The following is a 17699-nucleotide window of genomic DNA, read 5'->3' on the forward strand; positions in this document are numbered from 1 at the left end:
TCCACGCTGCATGCTATTGGACATAAATGCTCAGGGGCAAGACCAATCACTGTGCGCTGATTGGCGGATAGGGACCTGAAAATAAAGCGCAGAGAACTCAGGTGTCCATCTGACAGCTGCAAGGGTTCATGTCCGGCACACAGGTGAGTGCACTGCCCTTTTCGTGTTGCTCAATATGAATGGCTTTAAACACAGCAGAGATTCAGTACTCTGGTGCACAGCTGTGGAAAGACTGGTTTTGTTCTTATTTCCAGGCTTTCCTGAACTCACTTGTGCGTTATCAGGAAAAACAGAGCCCAAGTTTACCTGCTGAGATGTTACGACGTTATTACAACGTTGTTTTTTTTATGCTAGTCGTGAGCTATTGTTATGTCGGGAGAAAATATGAACACATTTAACTATATTTGACACTATTTTGACACTATTGACACTATTAAATTTAAAGGCCTTTTATCTATTAATTGTCTAGCTTGTAATTCCCAAAAACTGAAGTTGTATAATGTGAAACGAGGAATGGCTATCACTTTTTAAATTATTAAATAAATCGATTTGTTGTTTACTGAAGCAAATGCCAATCAGGGAGAATGTGTATCATAATTTTTCCAATTCATATTCATGTTTTGATTTTGATTCTGGAGCAAAAATGTGCTTTTGCTTGTTAGCCAGATGTCTAAAGCACTGCACTGTGGACAGTGTTGGGAAGGTTACTGTTAGGTATTTTAGTACCATGGTAGCATTTACTGGATATTGTTTTATAGTGACATTATACAGGAAAACTCTGTCATTCAATAAGGCCCCTTTGTTTTAGTTATTTTTCTCTTTGACCCAAGAATTGATGTGTGAGAATCACAGGCTGGTACAAGGTTGAAATACCACAGAGATCACTCCCTCAGCTACATTAGTTTCTTAATCTTTTAGGAGACGCCTGTTGAAGGCCAAATGGTTTGTTTCAGATTTCACTAATGTAAGAACTCTTCGTTTTGTGCCTTGAAAATATGTCGCTGAGATCATCACAATTGTAAAATACTCATATTTTGTATTTTAAATACATAACGGCGGTACATGTATTCCGTTACTCCCCAACACTGACTGTGGCGCTGTGATATAAATGAGCAAAAAGTATAAAAACCGATTAAACACTAGAAAATTATGTAGGACCCCCCCCCCCCCCCCCATATAAATAAATTGTACCAGACACAACACAGCTTAGGTTCAAGCCTGCTTGCTTGCTTGGGCCTGTCTGTGTGACGTGTATGTGGCCAGACTGTACCAGTGTGGGTTTTCTCCCACTGTCCAAAGACAAAGTTGGATAAATGGAATGTGGAGACAGAGACAGAAGAAGCAACAAATTCTTAAAATTATAATTGGAGGATATCAACCCAACTGTTTAATGCTAGTTGTCTTTGAATTAATGCATGGTTAGATAAAATAAAAAATACAGCTTGATGATAATATATGTCTCATCCCACTGCAGCCATGCCCTCTGTTTCTGGTGCTGCATCCTTGGAAGAAGTTCCTTCTCCTTGCACATCTGCAGCTAACCCAACAAATGCAGAAGTCACTTGTGCTACAGCAGCTGTGAACAGTTGTGACAGGTTATCTGCTGATGGTGAAGATAAGGATGAATCATTCACTGAGAGTCAGCTGGAGAACACAGACGAGACTCCTGATGAGACGAAGTGGATCCGTCCTGATTTGCCCAGCAGATGTACTTGGAAGCTGGGCGCGCCCATGTCAGAGTCGCCTCATAGCCACTCAGCATGGTAAGAGTCTGGAGAAATAAAGAGGTCGCTGTGTCTTTAAATAAAACTAGTGACTCTGTCTACTTACTTTTTGCAGCAGAGTTGAGTCACCAGCAATATTTAATTCTGATTTGACAAACAGATGTCACACATACACTGATGTGTCACTTTATTAGGTACACTTGTTCAACTGCTGGTTAATGCAAATATGTAAACCGCCAATCACATGGCAGCAACTCAGTGCATGTAAACACGATCTAGATGACCTGCTTAAGATCAAACAAAGCATCAGAATGAGGGAAAATGGTAATGTTTTTCCACCACATTCAGACGGCAGGGTTAGAATTTGATGTAAACAACATGAAAACATGGCTCCATCTTGCCATGTATCACATGTATCAGTGGTTCTGGCACTTTGTGTTGGTGGATTAGTGTACACTTTTTTTACACTTTTCCCTCTTTAGTGTTTGTAAAGCTCAGATGATCTCAGCTCACAGGTCATCACATCTCAATCCAAAAGAAAATCTTTGTGAGGTGATCGAATTGTGTGATAGTATCATGTCGACATGGGTCAAAATCTCTGAGGAATGTTTCCCGGGTTGGTTTTCAAGCCAGTTTTGAAAACCAACCCAGTGCTTGCAAGGTGTACCTAACAAATTGCCCAGTGAGTGTATGATGTGATGATATTTCTGACAATTCCACTAATTTTGGTTAAACTCTCATCAGATACATGAAATCCTGTATGGTATCTCCTAGTGTGTGTTATCTCTTACATTACAGCACCAAGCCCTCTGACATCCTCCCCAGCATTCTTGAGAAAATTGGACACACACCTCTGGTTCGCTTGAACAAAATCCCCAAAGAGTTTGGGCTCAAGTGTGATATCTGTGAGTAAAAGATGTGACAAATTATGTAAAAGTAAGAAGATGATTAAAAAAAAAAGACTTATTTTTGCTTACGGTTTTGCAAAATCTTTATTATTATTCTGCATTCAAGCAAATAAGTCTAATTGAAAGTTTGCTTGTAAAAGCAGAGGCTTGAATATTACACAACAGGGTAAGCTAATTAAATAAATAAGTAAAAAAGAAAGGAAAAGGAAACTTAGAGAAAGGTTCACATTTTTCATGCTTTAAGTTTTAGTACTATACAAAACAGATTTAAACAGAATTAACCTTTTAGAATATAAAACATGACATTAACCTTAATAAATAAATAACATGATCCTTAACCTGACTGCTATCCATGTACTTGTACTGCAAAGCTACAACTTTAATCCAAAAGATATGGGTTTATGGATATTTATGGATGTGAAATGTTAAGTTTCCTCTCTGAATAGTCCCCTTCGCTCACCCCAAAATGACGTTGATATGTCCTTGCAAGAAAATGAGCAGGAGTGCAGTCTTCTTATTTTCAGGATAGAAGATGCTTTAAATGTCCTAACAGCAGCTTTATTGTTCTCCCTCCTAAGCAGCAAGAAAGCTGATAAGTTTACTGTGTTTAGTGGGGTGAAAAAAACCTCTGCTTGGATGAGACTGTAGTTGAGCAGCAGCAGATTACAGAGTGACATCTCACCTGGCTTACCATATTTGTGTAAAAGAATGTCTTTTAGGGGATATGTTGTTAAGTTGATGCATCCGAGTGGAAGAGGTGCCGTTGTTTAAGCTAGGGCTGTTGAACCCACTGTGTCCCTCTTGGCTTCCTGCTCAGCTGTTAAAAAGGGAGCGTTGAAGTATCATGTAGCTGGTGGCCTTATGTTTTTTCACTGTGCAACTGTTGTTTTCTTGTATGAGGGGGCAGCTCGCTCCCCTGGATGGAGAGGTGAGACTGAAAGACTCTTTGTTCTGTCATCCAACAGAGTAAAAAGAAAACCTTTGCAAATAAAATGCAGCTCTAAACTTGAGAAATAATAGAGTTTATATTTGTTCCGGTACCTTAACAACATGTTGTTGCTGATGCAGTAGCTGGCAGGCATGTCATTATCCCTGTGTTGCTATGAGTTTGCAAAAGAGCAGATCCAGATCTCACACTCCACAAATTGAATTTCCTAATTCCTTCAAACACAGTCAGTCAGAATTACAGAGGGAGATCTGACATGAACTGTTCTCTGTGGAAATAAAAGACGTGGACTGGCATAGACACGCACTTTCAGCAGGACAAATAATAGCAAAGTAAAAACTAGATTCTTGTGGGAACCAGAATCTAGTTACAGATGACAGAAGCATGCTTTTCATACTTGTTAACCTTTTAGCGGGTGATTGGGGAGCCATCTAAGTTTAGAGTTATATATAGAGGTTTTATTTCAAAAGCTTTAAGATGTTTCCTCTCAAATTACCAACCATAGATGGGTCGTCAGTGACCTGGTAAAGGTTAATAGATTAACTATTATTCTTCTCTCTGCACTGGTTCAGTCCTAGTTATTTACAATGCATATTAAATTTGTCACGCATTATCTAATGCAAACCTTTTGGATTAACTTTGAACACTCCCTGATGCAATATATCTTTTTTTGTTTTTAATGGGTGACTGTGTTTAGTGGCCAAGTGTGAGTTCTTCAATGCAGGAGGCAGTGTGAAAGACAGGATCGCCCTGCGCATGGTGGAGGACGCCGAGAGAGCCGGGGTCCTTAAACCAGGAGACACCATCATCGAGCCCACCTCTGGAAACACGGGTACATCAGTTTGAGCGAATGAGCTGACGGCTGTATTATAACTATATAATGAAGGAAAAAGGTCATTTAAATAAATCTTGCTCTTTGTGCAGGTATTGGCCTCGCCCTCATAGCTGCAGTAAAAGGCTACCATTGCATCATTGTGATGCCTGAGAAGATGAGCATGGAGAAGGTAAGTAGCTCTGTTTCTTCTTTTCAATGTGAGGAATGTATTGAAGTCTCATCCTCTCCTGTGTCCTAGGTGCATGTCCTGCAAGCTCTCGGGGCAGAAATTGTCCGCACACCCACAGCTGCAGCTTTTGATTCACCAGAGTCTCATATACGTACGGCCTGGCGTCTGAAGAACGAGATCCCCAACTCGCACATCCTTGACCAGTATCGCAATGCAAGCAACCCCCTGGCTCACTACGACACCACGGCTGAGGAGATACTGGGGCAGTGTGATGGTTCGAGCTGATAGAAACTCTGATTTTTGATGCATCTTCTAGCTTGAAGTTGAATTTTTTCAAGAAATGACCCCCCACACCATTAAACCACCACCACCTTAAACCATTAACACAAGATGATCTTATCTTTTATGCCAAATTTTGACCTTACCCTTCGAATGTGGCAGCAGAAGTTTCCCATTCACTCCTGTCAGTGACACCCAGTGTGGTCTTCTGCTGCTGTAGCACAAGATTTGTCTTGTGCAAACAGAGATGATCTTTTGCAGACCTTAGTTGTAACAAGTGATGATTTGCCTACAATTTCATGGTGTGTATTTTATATTTCCTGGAACTTAGATCTATACGTCAAACTGACATGAATGAAGGAAGGCGTAAATAGTTTTTCCTGTAACTGCGAATCCTCATGGAACAGGTGTTTATTTGAATCCCAAAAATATATGTTTTTTGTAGTTTGGAAAAGAAAATGTGTTTCTGTTTTTAGGTAAATTGGATATGTTGGTGGCCGGAGCCGGCACGGGCGGCACACTCACTGGTGTTGCTCGAAAGTTAAAGGAAAGATGTCCAAATGTCAAGGCGAGATTCCCAACCCACTTATCTAGAATCTGAAATAAAAGTTTTGTTTTACTGAAATTTATATTAATCAGTGAAGCAATCCGTATATTGGCAGCTCCAACCCTGCACCGCTTGCAGCCTCTTTCCTCAGTTCTCATCTCTGTTTTTTTAGATAGTCGGTGTGGATCCTGAAGGCTCTGTTCTGGTTGGCTCAGAGGAGAAAAGTGAAAAGGTTCCATTTGAAGTGGAAGGTATTGGATATGACTTCATCCCCACAGTACTGGACAGATCTGTGAGTATTTTTGTTAACGTGCACATTTGTAAAGTGAGTATTTTTGCTAAACGCCCGTCTCTGTTGAATCTGCACAGATTGTGGATGTCTGGTACAAATCAACCGACACAGAAACGTTCCTTATGTCCCGCAAACTGATCAGAGAGGAGGGTCTTTTGTGCGGTAAGTTCATATCAGTGAGTTGTGGTATGTTATGAGCAACCTCAGTTTGCTCTAAATGATCGATTTGCCTGTTTTGCTGAAGGTGGCAGCTCTGGCTCAGCGATGGCAGCAGCTGTGAAGATGGCGCAGCAGCTGGAGGAGGGGCAGCGCTGCGTGGTCATCCTGCCTGACTCTGTCCGCAACTACATGTACGAGACACAATGGCAGATACACTTTGAATCCAGTGAGAGTCTGGAGTGCTCACAGGCCTTCATGCCTTCAAAAATACAGTTGTGGGCAGACGTTTACATGCACTCATCATGCCCATGAACATCAATACTTTTTAAATAGGGGTGACGTTAGGACTTTTCAATGGTCATTTCACAAGTTTGCTATTTCCATTCCAAAACCAGTTTGGATGTGTGTTTGTGTCCTGCTGGAACACCTTAATGTGTCCAGGTTTTATCAGGTCAAGTTTATCTAGCTGTTAATTTGATGTAAAGTTTCAGAATTTAGAGGTAGTTTTCCTTCTTCATTATTTGTGCATCCATACACACTACTGGGCGCAAAACACCCTTGAGCATGAACAGATGCTATAATCTTCTTTGCTGTGAAAGCCTCCGCTTTATTCCTACAAATACACCTCTTGTTACTGGCCGAATAGCTCAGTTTTTGTCCCTTCTGATCATAAAACGTTGCTTCAGAAGGCATTTGGCTTGTCTATGTGGGGCAGCTGCTCTTTTCCGTTGAACTTGAAGCTGCTGATTTTGGGCCAGGGGCTGGTACGTATACTTTTGATCCTGCGTGGATTAGAGAGAAAATGTATTAAAATTTCTGCTTCCATTCTTGTTTTTTTTTTAGATGATTAAAGATGTATGCTTTATAATCTTTCCCCATTTAAAAAGAACATTTTAATGAAATCTTTAAAAGCCAGTGAATGAACATATGTACCAAATTTAACCACAGACCATCCAATAGTTTTTAGCTTTGTCCTCAAAAATGTGTAAATGTGTGTAGAAATGATTCAGTCCACTGAACAGTTTAGAGATCTTCATGGTTTCAAAGAGTTGGACTCTCTTCCTCTGAGCTATGTCTGGCTAAAAGCAGTAATCATGTGGCTCCCACCAGCCATTAGTTAGACAAGAATTTAACATAAAAGCACTTTCTTTTGAAACCCTTTGTGTGGATGTTTTTCCCATTATTAAGGACAGAACAGCAGTGACAGGAAATGAGAGAGAAAGAGACACATGTGTTTCAACTAGGATGCTTTCTTTCTTTCTTTTATTTTTACAGCCATTTCCTATCCCTAAAATAACCAATAAATCCCACAATAAAGCTGTCAGCATTAAAAAAAGAAAAACTGACGTAAAGCAGTGATGCAGCTGATAAATAACAGATTGTCTAGAGTCAGATGTGTTTTAGGTGGAACCCTGGCTGAACTTTAGCACACTTCTTCAAACTCACCCGTATCTTCCCGCAGGTCAAAGTTCCTGAGGGATCAGTGGATGTGTGAGAAAGGCTTCCTCTGCTTGGACGCTCAAATGGACCCAAAACCCTGGTAAAAAACAACAAAAATCCGCAAATCAGCTATAGCTTATACCCCTCAGAGGAGGTATGACGGGGCAGGTTGGTGTTAAAACCTCTGTTTTTCCGTCTTGCAGGTGGTGGAACCGGACTGTTCAGAGTCTACACCTGTCTGCCCCCCTCACCATCACACATTCTGTGTCCTGCCAGAAAACCATTGAGATCCTAAAGGAGAACTCACTGGGTCAGGCACCAGTCGTCACTGAGTCAGGGTATGTCTCTTCTTCTCAATATCAGGTTAGTATTATAAATGCTCTGTTTGGATATGACCTTGTATAAACAGGAAGAGGACAGGAACTTCCAGCATAAACACAAACAGTGGTCTCCATGGAGATTTCAGGGAAACAGATCTCATCCTCTGTATCGTCATCTTCGCTCGTGCAGAGCAGCTAAATGCTCGGCAGATGTTCCACAGGTCGTAGTTTGATCTCAGGATTTCACACTGAAACGTGGCTCTGTTCTCGAGTTGATGGTGGAAATTGAATTTCGGGATGACATCACAGTGTCAGGAAGAGATTCTAACACTTTGTCTGTGACCTTTGTCTTGTCTGATCTTTTTGTCTTATTTTCATCTTTATATAACTACCCAACTGAAATATTTTTAAACATAAATAATATGAACATGTGAAGCTTGTATTTCCCACAGCTTTTAAAACCTCAGTGATTATTTATGTTTTTATTAACACTTCCAGCAGTGTTGCTCACTTGTAGTCAGAGATGTTAAACTTTGCAGGGATGTAGTTTAAAGATGTGTGTGGGCAGCTGGACGTCTGATGGGTATATACACATACATTACAACCCTGTCCCTCCAGTGTAAATCCCCATGTGAGGTAGCTTTATTTGAGTGTGTAACCATATAAGTTGGATCTCGTCTCAAGATAAACTCTAGTTAAAAACTACATTGATTAATCATCCAGTTTGGTTACCCATTTTTTAATCTTGACATTTGGTGGACATAAGCAGGCAGAGACACAATGGGTTTGTCGCGGCCTTTTACGTTCCAAACACCAAAAAAGTCCAAGAAAAGGCTGTGGGTGGCAACGGGAGGTTTGTTTTAGAACGCACTTCTGACTCCATTGTTTAAAAATCATATGTGGTTTATTTCGTGCAAAATTATAAACAATAATCAACCAAATAACTTCTTAAAACTTAAAATTAAACGAAAGCTAATTTAATTTGCTTTAACAACTTCAAAAGTGGTCAAAAAATCATTTTCTAACCCTCCCGTCTTCCCATCTGACATTTGGCAAACAAAAAACGAAAAACCTCTTTACCACACCCATCCAGGGTGCTCTTAATCTCTTGATTAATGGGAGGGTCCATAAGCTAATAAACCAATCACTTTCCAAAAGCTTCTCCAATAAAATTAATTACAAATTTACATAACAAAACCAGGTCAGAATATTCTTACACCTTTAAAGAAAAAACAAAAATGAATACAAATTGCATTTTGCATTTTATAAACATTCAACAAAAATGGCCACAACATTCCGGCCCCTAATTCCTGTGTAACATGAATTATATCTGTCTAAGTGGCCATCACAAAATGCAATACCAATAATTTTCTTCAGTAGTCCATCCGTATAAGTCTTCTTAAAAACCAAACAAAAGGAAAGGTCAATGTTCTATGATTTCAAGTCTCTGTTGTTCATGTGTTTGCTTTGTGTGTATTCAAAAAAGGTGTATGTTGCATAATGGAGTGTAGAGCAAAGTGAGTGTCAGTGTAAATGTAGAGCCAGAGGTTCCAGAACTTGGCTCAGTTGGAGGCAAACATTCATTGTTTCCTCTAGATGGCCTCCACCAGGAGACATATTTTGTTGATTGGCCTCTCCAGCTCATTTGTTCGTGTCTTAACTCTAACACGGCGAACTACTCCGTGTGCATCGGCCATGGTTTCAGTGATGCGGCCAATGGGCCAAGAATTTCTTGGTGCAGCTCCATCAACAACAAGCACAACATCACCAATGCAAAAGTTCCTACGAATCTTGTTCCATTTCTGTCGTTCCTGCAACATAGGAAGGTATTCTTTCACCCACCTTTTCCAGAATAGATCCACAATATACTGGGCTTGTTTCCATCGTCTTCGCAGATACAGATCCTCTTTTTTAAATAAACCTGGTGGCAGCACAGGTTTGCCTTTTAACTGGAGCAAGTGATTTGGAGTAAGAGCTTCTACATCATTGGGATCGTCAGAAGAAGGTGTGATTGGGCGGTCATTCAGTATAGCCTCCACTTCACAAAAAACTGTATGCAAGGTTTCATCATCTAGTACTTGCTGGTTTGTGATAGAGCATAATATTCTCTTCATTTCTTGCACCAAGCGCTCCCATACTCCACCATGATGGGCCCCATAGGGCGGGTTAAAGGTCCACTTTATGCCATCCTGTGCTAAGCCTTTTTGGATTTTACTTTGGTTTAGCTCTAACATAGCTTGTTTTAACTCACGATTCGAGCTGACAAAGTTGGTTCCATTGTCTGACCGGATTTCTTTGACCTGTCCTCTACGGCAGATGAATCTCCTGATGGCATTAATGCAGGAGCCTGTATCAAGAGAATGTGCCACCTCAAGGTGGATCGCACGACAGGTTAGGCATGTGAAGAGAACTCCATACCTCTTAACAAGACTCCTGCCTCTCTTTACTTCCATTGGTCCAAAATAATCAACACCAACATAGGTAAATGGTGGAAGATCAGCTGAGATTCTGTCAATAGGAAGATCAGACATTTTCTGCTCACCTGGCTTTTGCCGTTGTCTTTGACACACTATGCAATCTTTGATTATTTTTCTAGCTGCTGAATTAGCATGAGGAATCCAGTACTGACGGCGAAGTGTTGAAAGCATGTGATTTCTTCCTCTGTGACCAATCTTTTCGTGAATATGCTGAAGAATAAGCTTTGAAACATGGCTTTCTTTTGGCAAAATTGCCGGATGTTTTGTTTCCTCAGGTAAATCCGCTTTGCTCAGTCTTCCACCCACTCTCAAGACACCATTAGCAACTACAGGATCAAGCTTATACAGATGACTTGACTTCCTTACAGTGCCAGAGTTTAGGGCAGTCATTTCGTCAGCAAAACGTTTTCTCTGCACAAAGCTCACTATAGCTTCCTCAGCCTTGGACAAATCCTCAGTTTTGAGCAGAGGGTTCCATTTATCATCTTGCTTAACACATATTTGACTTCCACAGTGCGTGCCCAGCAACTTCTGTCTTTTCCTTGTTTGCAGTTTAAGTCTTTCTTTTACTTTCAGGATCCATGCCACACACCTTTTTAATTTTGTCCAGCTGGAGAAGTACAACAGCAGCTTAGTAGTGGGACACACATCTTCTTTCAGCACAGCTGCACACAACACTTTTACTTCTGGGTCAGCTTCCAAATGGACAGATACACAATTCATGCCTACAGGCCAGTGAACAACAGGTTTACTGAGAAATTCTGGACCATTGATCCAGGTGGAAGATTTCAGGAAACAGCCAACTGTCATTCCTCGAGAGGCTGCATCAGCTGGATTCAGCTTTGAACTGATGTACCTCCACTGCTCAACTTTTGTCAAAGCATGAATGGTGGAAACTCTATTAGCTACATACGTTTTGAACCGTGTGGTTGTGTTTGCAATGTACTGTAGCACAGTTGTGCTGTCAGACCAAAAGACTGACTCACTCAGATTAAGATTGAGTTCAACTGATAGCATTTTGTCCAAGCGCACAGCTAAAACTGCAGCAGCCAGCTCAAGACGTGGGATGGTGACTTGTTTTAACGGCGCCACCCTTGCTTTACCAATAATAAAGGAAACACACACTTCCTGCTTGCTATTAGATAGCCTAAGATATGATACAGCACCATACCCAGTTTCACTGGCATCACAAAAGTGATGCAGCTGTGCATTTTTTATCTCCACAAATCCTTTGGGTGTGACACATCTACTAATACTAAACTTGTTAAGAAGAACTAAATCCTCAACCCATTTTTGCCAAGTTTGTGCCATTTCTGCTGGTATTGTCTCATCCCAGCCAAACCTCAGTTTACATAGATGTTGCAGAATTTGTTTTGCAGGCAGAATGACTGGAGCTAAGAAACCCAAAGGGTCGTAAATGGAGCTGACATTGGACAGAATACCACGTCTTGTAAGTGGTTTGTTCTTGTTCGCAATACTGAATGTGAAAACATCACGTTCAACATCCCATTGCACACCGAGAGCTCTTTCTGTGGGTAGCTGATCCCGACTAAGGTCCAGCATCTTTACACCTGTGGCTCTATTTTCCTCCGGGATCTGACAGAGGACAGAGCGATCACTACATACCCACTTATTGAGCTTAAATCCCCCCTTGGCACACACTTCAGTAAGCTGCTGATAAAGTGAGATGGCCTGCTCAACAGACTGAGTAGATTTAAGACAGTCATCTACATAGAAACTATGCCTGATTGTATGTATAACCTCCTCTGGGTACAGATGTTGGTTGTCATCAGCAGTCTTTAGTAGTGCATAGGTGGCACAGCTGGGGGAGGATACTGCACCAAAAATGTGGACTAGCATTCTATGTTCCACCAGCTGTTTTGTGATGTCACCATCAGGCCACCAGAGAAAACGTAAAAAGTTTACGTGTTCCTCAGCTACTCTGACCTGATGAAACATCCCTTTAATGTCTGTCATAAGTGCTATTGGACCCTGCCGAAAGCGAATCAGCACACCTAATAAAGTGCTAGTCAGATCTGGGCCTTGTAATAGCTCTTTGTTCAGTGATGTTCCAGAAAATGTTGAAACACAATCATACACAACACGCAGTGTTTTCTTGCGGGGGTGGTAGACCCCATGATGAGGCATATACCACACCTTCCCTTCCTCATTCTTCAACTGTTCTTGTGGTATGATTTCTGAATGCCCCTCCATACTAACATTGTGCATGAATTCTTTGTATTCTTCAAAGAATAACTGATCCTTCTGAAACCGTTTTAGCAGATATTGCGCCCTCTGCTGAGCCACCTGCTTGTTGTTTGGCATTCTTACTTCAGGTTTATGAAAGGGTAATTTCAAGTAATAATGGCCATCCTTAAGTACAGCTGACTCTGACATTATGTTCATGAACTGTTTATCTTCTACAGACATTTCTGCACGCTCATTACACTGGTTCTCCACAAAATCTTGATTATACTGCTTAACCAGCATTTCCTCTAAGCTACTTATAGAAATGCGGTTTACCTGAACAAAACTAGCATCATGCTCATCCTTTTCACTACCCTGATTGAGTGGCCCATTGACAACCCAACCGAGACGAGTTAGCACAGCATAGGGTCCATTACCCTCACTGTTAATGATTCTCCAAGGTTCCAGCGCTTTGGGAGAATTTACACCAATAAGCAGCCCAATGCCAGCATTTATCGGTGTCAACTCAACATCCTTTAAGTAAGGCCATTTTCTTAAGTTTTCTTCTTTAGGGATATTTTCTTTAGTGACAGGAATAACCTTTTGAGTGTACACATCAGGCAACCTCAAATACTCATTCTGTTTCAAAGCAGCTACTTCCATACCAAAAAGTTTATAGCTACTTACTGGCCTTTCCTGACCCATAGTCTTTAACATGATTTCCACTTTTTTTCCAGATGCATTTAACTGCATCATCAACGCCTCAGTGCAAAAAGTTGCAGAGCTGCCGGGATCAAGAAAGGCGTACGTCTCCACAACCTTCGTCCCATTTTCCAACTTCACTTTTACTGGAACAACTGACAAGGCACATTCATTAGCCCCGGCCCCAGTATGGCTACCAAAGTTCAAAGAAACAAGAGCATTTGAGACTGATGATTCCTTACATTCAGCTTTAGCTGCTTGCCACTGCCGTTCTTTTAAGTCTATGTGAAGAACAGTAGGGTGATTTTTGTTACAGGTGTGGCACGTCAAACGATGTGGACAAGCTTTACTCATGTGGCCTCTCTTTAAGCAACCAAAGCATAAACCTTTACTCTTAAGGAATGTCACCTTTTCTTTGTTGGCTTTTAGTTTGAATGAGTCACATACGTCCAAAAAATGAGTTTGGTCACAAAACAAGCACCGAGTTTGATCTAACCCTTTATCTTCATGGCTTATCTGAGTCCGTTCCGGTTTGTGTTTGTCATTGATCTGTTCTGAAACTACAGCAACAGAAGTAGCAAAGCTACTGCTTTTAGTTTTAAGCGGTGTCTTTGATGGTTTTGAAGCCATCTTTTCTTTTGTGTTTTGACTTTCTCCAAAAACAGGATCTAATGCAGCTCTTGTTTGCTTTTCAAGAAAATCAAGAAGATCTTTAAATCCTGCTCTGCGATCGCACTTTTCTGTTATATCAACGATTATTAGTCGCCATTTATCACGAAGTCTAAAAGGCAACTTTGAAACAAGAATCCTCATATTGGTTGAATTTTCCAGCTCATCAAGAAACCCAGCTTCATCCATTGTGTTGAAGCAGCTTCTTAGAAAGAATGTGTAAGCTCGTAATGCTGAAGCATCATCAGACTTTAAAACTGACCAGTTAAGAGCCTTGTCTATAAATGCAGACGTTATCTTTGCTCTGTTACCAAAGTTCCACTCAAGCTGCCTTTTTGCCTCAACATAAGCTGTCTGTGGACTCATGTGCATACAACTTCTCACTAAAATTCTGGGCTGTCCTGTAGTAAACTGTTCTAAATAATAAAGCCTATCCTGCATATTATCAGTTTTAGTCTCTATTCCTTGTTCAAAAGCCTTAAGAAAGGATCTAAAACGCAAAGGATCACCACCAAAAACAGGAATGTCTATAGCTGGAAGCAGTGACAACCTCTGTTGGTTTACAAGCATCTGAGTAATTTCATTTTGCTTTGTCATAATCTCTATTAGGGCACTGCTGTGAACATCAACCTGTGAAGAGATTGGCCTTGGGCTTTCCCCTTCTGGTTTGACCTTAGCAGGTGCATGTGTCTCTAGGGGCATTGGCAAAGGAGAATGAACTAAAGGGGCTTTCTTTGTTCTTGGAGCCTTTCGAGCTGTAGCAGCAGGTATGAACTCAGTAGATGTTCCAGAAGGCGCTGTAATCCCGCCTTCTGATTCAACCTCAGCCCTGGATGCAAGGCTCTGCCGATCCTGAGCAGAGGTGAGAATTTGCCTTTTTGCATCAGCCTTAACCAACTTAGTTCTTAGAGCCAATGCTTCTTTTCTTGCTTTTAATTGAACTTCTTCCAGTTCGAGCGCATGTTTTTCTTGCAGTGCGTCCACCTCCGCTTTTAAATCAGAATCAGAATCAGAATCAGAATGGGGTTTATTGCCAAATGTTGAGCAGGTTTACAACATTAGGAAATTGCTGCGGTGCTTCAGTGCAAACAAAAAGCGGCTCTTTCCACTTCAGCTTCCATCAGCGCCATTGAAGCCGCACGCGAGCTTTTACTCCTTAAACTTAAGGCTGCAGTAACATTACTGGGCGCTTTACTAGAGCCCTTGCTGACAGGTTTAGCAACTCGTTCAGAAATCATGTCGCTCGCTTCTTGCGCTACTTGTGAGACACTATCATGCGGCGCAATGTCACTGTCATGAGATGCTACCTTTGATTCAACATTAGAGGCTGCAACTTCATCCTTTTGTGGATCATCCAAGTGTCGATTTCATGCAGAAAGTCTTTAAAACTGCTCAGCTTAGGTTCATACCAATCGCTGTGATCTGTTTCCTTTTCATCATCGTTCAGCAATTTTTGAACTGAAGTCTGTAAGTCCATAAACTCTCCCAAATAATCATTAAATGTTCTCATGTGTTCATCTATGGAGGCTTTTGATTCTCCAGCATCAATGAGAGCATTAATGTCATTTCGTTTTCTTGTCAGAACGCCAAGCTTCGCTCTGCGTTTTTTAATTAAATTAAAAAGCTCTCTTTCTTGTTCCTCCATTTTAACCAGAAAATTCGTTTCACAGGGTCCAAAAGATAATTGTTTAATACAAATGTTTCAAGTTGCAGCTCAGCATCTCGGTTGATCCAAACAAAGTTTCGCATTTACTCACGAACTTTGCGTCATTTCTTTTCAGTCCATTCTGCGAAGATCCAGTCTTCCAAGTCCAATCTTGCAAGCTTTTCCATCTTCCAAGTTGACATCCAAGCGAGTCAAAATGATTTTTTGACTTAAATGTCGCGGCCTTTTACGTTCCAAACACCAAAAAAGTCCAAGAAAAGGCCATGGGTGGCAACGGGAGGTTTGTTTTAGAACGCACTTCTGACTCCATTGTTTAAAAATCATATGTGGTTTATTTCGTGCAAAATTATAAACAATAATCAACCAAATAACTTCTTAAAACTTAAAATTAAACGAAAGCTAATTTAATTTGCTTTAACAACTTCAAAAGTGGTCAAAAAATCATTTTCTAACCCTCCCGTCTTCCCATCTGACATTTGGCAAACAAAAAACGAAAAACCTCTTTACCACACCCATCCAGGGTGCTCTTAATCTCTTGATTAATGGGAGGGTCCATAAGCTAATAAACCAATCACTTTCCAAAAGCTTCTCCAATAAAATTAATTACAAATTTACATAACAAAACCAGGTCAGAATATTCTTACACCTTTAAAGAAAAAACAAAAATGAATACAAATTGCATTTTGCATTTTATAAACATTCAACAAAAATGGCCACAACAGGGTTAGTCTTCTCGTCACCTGAGTCTGATGGGAGTTTGTGGGTTTTGTGTATTTCCACAGGGCCATCCTGGGAATGGTGACTCTGGAAACCATTCTGTCCTCTCTGTTGGCGGGGAAGGTTGAACTTTCAGCGGCTGTCAGCGCGGTGCTCCTCAAAGCCTTCAAACAGGTCAGTCAGAGAATGCAGAGCTCTTCATGGCGACCTTTGATGACATAATGAACGTTTTTACACGCTTGTTTAATCTTCCTCCACTTGTGCTTTCAGGTGCACCTGACAGACGACCTGGGGAAGCTTTCCCATATCCTCAAAACTGATAACTTTGCCCTGGTGGTTCACAATCAAACGCAATGTGAGAAAATCCATTTCCTAAATAGTGTTTATGCAGGACATTTATGTGCAGATCATTATTATAATGAGCTGTTTATTGCATGGTTGATAAATGTCATTCACAAAGCTTCATTTTGGTTGTGACACCCAAAGACACTGATTTACAATCACACATTTGCATTCTCCTGGATCATGTTCACATATGGCTCTTTCTTTCCATCATTGAGCTAAAACCTGTATTTGTGGACGACATGGGAAACTTTGTTCATGAGCCTGTGCAGTAAACAAACCACAACAGTCTTCTGTGTTTAACAGGAGTTTTGTGTCTCTGTGCAGACGGGGTCGATGGGTCGGCCCTCCAGAGGGAGATTTTATTTGCTGTCGTGACAGCGATTGACCTTCTCTCCTACATCACCAGACACGAGGGGCAGGACTGCAACCATCAAAGTCAGGCAGTGTAACCCAGTGACTGTCCTGTTTAACGTGGATTTTACTTCCTGTTCATTGAGGGACAGCAAACGATCACCTGTAGTGTCACTGAAATAATCATAATAATAATGATGATGATAATAATAATAGAGCTCCAGAGAGGACAGAGAAGTTGTAAAGCACTATTCAGAGCTATCTTTGTTCTTTTTTTAAACACTGTGCATCTTGTAATGAGTGAAAAATCTCCAGTTAAAGGGCAGCTTAGTTTTTTTTTGGAGGGACGTTACCATCATCTTTCTGGAACTGACTCTTTTCTCTTACAATACAGTAAAAATATTTCTATTCTTTCTTTTTTTCCTGCCACACATAATGTCTTTTTTAAGTGTGGTGCCTTTGTGTTTAGTGTTTTTTCTTTTTTTGTACATGTTTTTATCAATTTGCTTTATTTGCTCCGTGTAAGTCACTTAGCATTAGCCAAGAAGTTAGTTTATACATTTAAAAACTAGCAAACCAACATAACCCAAATTTGACTAAGAGAAGCCTACGTTGATAAAATAGTTTATTATGTTGTATAAATGAATATAGATACAATTATGTCCAGAAGTATGATATAAACAGAGGCATATTTTGTTTCTTCTGTGTACCTCACAATGCAAAGCATATAACATCATGACAATGTTATTGGTCAGTTGCAATGTTGATCATGGACCAATATTATGATGATGATGCAGAAACGGCACCAATAGGAGATATCAGATGTTGTTGGTGTTGTGCCAAAAAAGCCAAACAATGATTTCTGCTGTTCTCGTGTGCTTTTATGTCTAATATTTACTTACGTTGTAATTAGACTGTAGTGAACGGGGTTTATTATGTGGTTATATAGAAAATAAAGAAATAACC

At 40.6% G+C, this 17699-nt stretch overlaps 1 protein-coding gene across 1 annotated transcript; it reads left to right on the plus strand.

Annotated features, from left to right (window-relative positions):
- Positions 1–1476: 1476 nt before the first annotated feature.
- Positions 1477–16831, plus strand: LOC146616056 (cystathionine beta-synthase-like). Its single transcript, XM_085375213.1, has 14 exons — positions 1477–1763; positions 2523–2629; positions 4276–4410; positions 4503–4582; positions 4652–4856; positions 5338–5429; positions 5581–5700; positions 5778–5862; positions 5945–6050; positions 7322–7399; positions 7503–7637; positions 16103–16211; positions 16308–16392; positions 16707–16831. Exons 1-14 carry the CDS (start codon positions 1477–1479, stop codon positions 16829–16831), a joined length of 1749 nt encoding a protein of 582 aa, XP_085231339.1.
- Positions 16832–17699: the final 868 nt, after the last annotated feature.

The sequence above is a fragment of the Diplotaxodon limnothrissa genome, linkage group LG16, assembly GCF_057381915.1.
Source record: "Diplotaxodon limnothrissa isolate DT_005_m linkage group LG16, D_limnothrissa_male_GT1.1, whole genome shotgun sequence".
Classification (NCBI taxonomy): Eukaryota; Metazoa; Chordata; class Actinopteri; order Cichliformes; family Cichlidae; genus Diplotaxodon; species Diplotaxodon limnothrissa.

Excerpts from the sequence above, each read along its gene's own strand:
- LOC146616056 (XM_085375213.1), top strand. The coding sequence starts at position 1,477 with ATGCCCTCTGTTTCTGGTGCTGCATCCTTGGAAGAAGTTCCTTCTCCT. Across the intron at positions 4,857-5,337 it reads GATACTGGGGCAGTGTGATG|GTAAATTGGATATGTTGGTG; the intron begins GTTCGAGCTGAT and ends TTCTGTTTTTAG. Across the intron at positions 5,430-5,580 it reads AAAGATGTCCAAATGTCAAG|ATAGTCGGTGTGGATCCTGA; the intron begins GCGAGATTCCCA and ends CTGTTTTTTTAG.